Consider the following 3625-nt stretch of genomic DNA (forward strand, 5'->3'; position numbering starts at 1 on the left):
ATAAACGCATAGATGCGTTATTATTAGTGCTTCTACAAAATCTAAATGCCATTATAAGTTGGCAATTTTTTTTATATGTAAAGTGCAAATACAAAACAATGATACATGCTCTTGATCTTGACTAATTCATAGTCTACCATGAACTAAACCCATAGTTTAGTAGGAATCTATTTCATAATAATTAAGATGAGATTCTATATACTAAGGTGTGTATTTTTCAAAGATCATTTGGCCAGTTTGTACTTTGTACTTTCCTCTTCCAAATGAACCATATTTGTTTTTCTAAATGTTTTGAGCCAGTTTACTTTTTTTACAAAAAAAATAAAAATAAACTTGTCTTTATCAAATGTTTGGGTGCCTTGCTATATTAAGAGCTAATTCTTCCATCAATGTTGCAAAACCAACAAACTAGTTTAGTTCCAATATGGGAACACCATCAAAGTTGGGGCAATGGCCCCTTCTTGTTTATGCTTTTGCCTTTTGCTTGATAGCTATTAGTGTAGCAGCTGATTATAAGCCTCACATTGATGATTCATCATCTTTGTCATACCGTTATAGGCCACGATCGCCTCCACCACCTCCTCCACGACGTCGTTACTATTATAAATCACCCCCGCCTCCTCCTCCACGACGTCATTACTATTATAAATCGCCTCCGCCGCCTCCGCCGCCTCCGCCGCGACGTCGTTACTATTATAAATCGCCTCCACCACCTCCTCCACGACGTCATCACTATTATAAATCACCTCCACCACCACCTCCGCGACGCCATCACTATTATAAATCACCTCCACGACCGCCTCCACGACGTCATCACTATTATAAATCACCTCCACCTCCATCACCATCACCACCTCCTCCACGACGTCATCACTATTATAAATCACCTCCACCACCACCTCCGCGACGCCATCACTATTATAAATCACCTCCACGACCGCCTCCACGACGTCATCACTATTATAAATCACCTCCACCACCACCTCCGCGACGCCATCACTATTATAAATCACCTCCACCTCCATCACCATCACCACCTCCTCCACATTATTACAAATCTCCACCACCGCCTTCTCCACCTCCCCCGCCAAATTATTACCATCATCCACCACCACCACCACCAATCCTTTCTCCTCCTACAACATCACCACCTCCTCCACATTATTACAAATCTCCACCACCGCCTTCTCCACCTCCCCCGCCAAATTATTACCATCATCCACCACTACCACCACCACCACCGCCGCCTTCTCCATCTCCACCACCACCTTATTACCATAATCCTCCACCACCGCCTTCTTCATCTCCACCGCCACCTTATTACCATAATCCTCCACCGCCACCTTATTACCATAATCCACCACCACCACCTACTCCATCTCCACCGCCACCTTATTACTATAATCCACCACCACCACCACCAATCCATTCTCCTCCTCCACCACCACCTCCATCTCCATCTCCATTGCCATCACCCCCATTGTACTACACCTGTCGATGAACCATCTCCATCTCCATCTCCGTTGCCATCACCACCATTGATTGCGCCTATCAATGGGCCATCTCCACCTCCATCTCCATTTTCATCACCACCATTGATTGCACCTACCGATGGACCATCTCCATTGGCATCACCACCATTGATTAAACCTACCGATGGACCATCTCCATCTCCATCTCCATCTTTAAAGACCCCCATTCCTCCATTAATACCTCCGCCTCCACCATGCTATAATAAATATCCTTCCCCACCATCTTTATTCCCTTTTCCACTACCATATCCATTTAATCGACCTCCACCCCCACCATCTAATAATTGTAAGACTCCTCCACCACCTCTAATAAACTCCCCCCCTCCTCCATCTCCATCTCCATTGCCATCACCCCCATTGACTACACCTGTCGATGAACCATCTCCATCTCCATCTCCGTTGCCATCACCACCATTGATTGCACCTACCGATGGACCATCTCCATCTCCACCACCTCCATTAAAGACCCCCATTCCTCCATTAATACCTCCGCCTCCACCATGCTATAATAAATATCCTTCCCCACCATCTTTATTCCCTTTTCCACTACCATATCCATTTAATCGACCTCCACCACCACCGTTGACTTCACGTACCGGTGGACCATATCCATCTCCATCTCCATTGCCATCACCACCATTGACTACACCTACCGATGGACCATCTCCATCTCCACCACCTCCATTAAAGACCCCCATTCCTCCATTAATACCTCCGCCTCCACCATGCTATAATAAATATCCTTCCCCACCATCTTTATTCCCTTTTCCACTACCATATCCATTTAATCGACCTCCACCCCCACCATCTAATAATTGTAAGACTCCTCCACCACCTCTAATAAACTCCCCCCCTCCTCCATCTCCATCTCCATCTCCCCCTCCACCACCTTCTCCATCTCCACCACCTCTAGTTAATTCCCCACCTCCTCCACCACCTTCTCCATCTCCACCACCACCTTCATCTCCATCTCCACCTCCACCTTCTCCATCTCCACCACCTCCTCCATCGCCATCTCCACCTCCACCACCTTCTCCATCTCCACCACCACCTTCATCTCCATCTCCACCTCCACCTTCTCCATCTCCACCACCTCCAGTTAAGTATCCACCTCCACCACCTTCTCCATCCCCACCACCACCTCCATCGAAATCTCCATCTCCACCTCCTCCTTGCAATAATAAATATCCTCCCCCGCCATCTTTATTCCCTTTTCCAATACCATTTCCCTGGTTGCGAACTCCACCTCCGCCACCTAATTGTAGTCCTCCACCACCTTTAATAAACTCCCCCCCTCCTCCATCGCCATCTCCACCTCCACCACCACCTCCATCTCCAGTCTCCACCTCCTCCATCACCGTCTCCACCGCCGCCACCACCTCCATCGAAATCTCCACCTCCGCCTTGCAATAATAAATCTCCTCCCCCACCATCTTTATTCCCTTTTTCAATACCATTTCCCTGGTTGCGAACTCCACCTCCGCCACCTAATTGTAGTCCTCCACCACCTTTAATAAACTCCCCCCCTCCTCCATCGCCATCTCCACCTCCACCACCTTCTCCATCTCCACCACCTCTAGTTAAGTCCCCACCTCCTCCATTTAAAATAATTATTCCACCAATTCCACGACTACCTCCACTCCCAATTCCTCCATTGCCACGACTATCTCCATTTCCCTTTGGTCGGCAACCCTAGTACTACAACCCACCTCCACTACCATTGAAATCTCATGGTTATCATTACACATCATCTCCTCCTCCTTCACTACTAAAACACGTTTGACTTTACAATAATTGCATGATATTGCATCTTGTCTCATTTGAACTGTGTAATCAATTGGTGTTTCTCTTTTGAGAGATTGGCTTATTGATATTGTAATGCTTTTTCTTACGGATTTAGTGTATATTCTAAATAAAAAGGATTCGAATGAAATTCGGCTTCAGTTGTTGTTTATTTTGCAATCATAGTATTCTCTACTTCCTATTTTATTGAACACTATATGACTAGATCACTTGTATGTTAATCTGAGTTGTATATTTATCAGTAGTAGGGTAACATATTATCAATCTATAGTTGAATTTGAAAAAAATAA

General features: G+C 45.8%; 1 protein-coding gene and 1 long non-coding RNA gene across 3 annotated transcripts; both read right to left on the minus strand.

The window, feature by feature from the left end:
• Positions 1–494: 494 nt before the first annotated feature.
• On the minus strand, positions 495–1414 carry LOC107060180 (uncharacterized). Its single transcript, XM_015307755.1, has 2 exons — positions 1152–1414; positions 495–1037 (listed from the first exon to the last, which is right to left on the minus strand). Exons 1-2 carry the CDS (start codon positions 1302–1304, stop codon positions 495–497), a joined length of 696 nt encoding a protein of 231 aa, XP_015163241.1. The 5' UTR covers positions 1305–1414.
• A 778-nt stretch (positions 1415–2192) lies between these two features.
• Positions 2193–3127, minus strand: LOC107060186 (uncharacterized). 2 transcript variants are annotated; one of them, XR_001473199.1, is made up of 4 exons: positions 3080–3127; positions 2608–2847; positions 2437–2562; positions 2193–2400 (listed from the first exon to the last, which is right to left on the minus strand). It is a non-coding gene; the product is annotated as an uncharacterized lncRNA (long non-coding RNA). The 2 variants fall into 2 exon arrangements; XR_001473198.1 differs by having other exon boundaries at positions 3086–3117.
• Positions 3128–3625: the final 498 nt, after the last annotated feature.

Source organism: Solanum tuberosum, unplaced genomic scaffold (genome assembly GCF_000226075.1).
Source record: "Solanum tuberosum cultivar DM 1-3 516 R44 unplaced genomic scaffold, SolTub_3.0 scf00063, whole genome shotgun sequence".
Taxonomy (NCBI): domain Eukaryota; kingdom Viridiplantae; phylum Streptophyta; class Magnoliopsida; order Solanales; family Solanaceae; genus Solanum; species Solanum tuberosum.

Bases quoted from the DNA above. Each gene is read 5' to 3' on its own strand.
- LOC107060180 (XM_015307755.1), bottom strand. From the start codon at position 1,304: ATGAAGAAGGCGGTGGTGGAGGATTATGGTAATAAGGTGGTGGTGGAG. The intron at 1,038-1,151 runs GTGGTGATGTTG...AATGTGGAGGAG, and splicing joins TTTGTAATAATGTGGAGGAG to GTGGTGATGGTGATGGAGGT.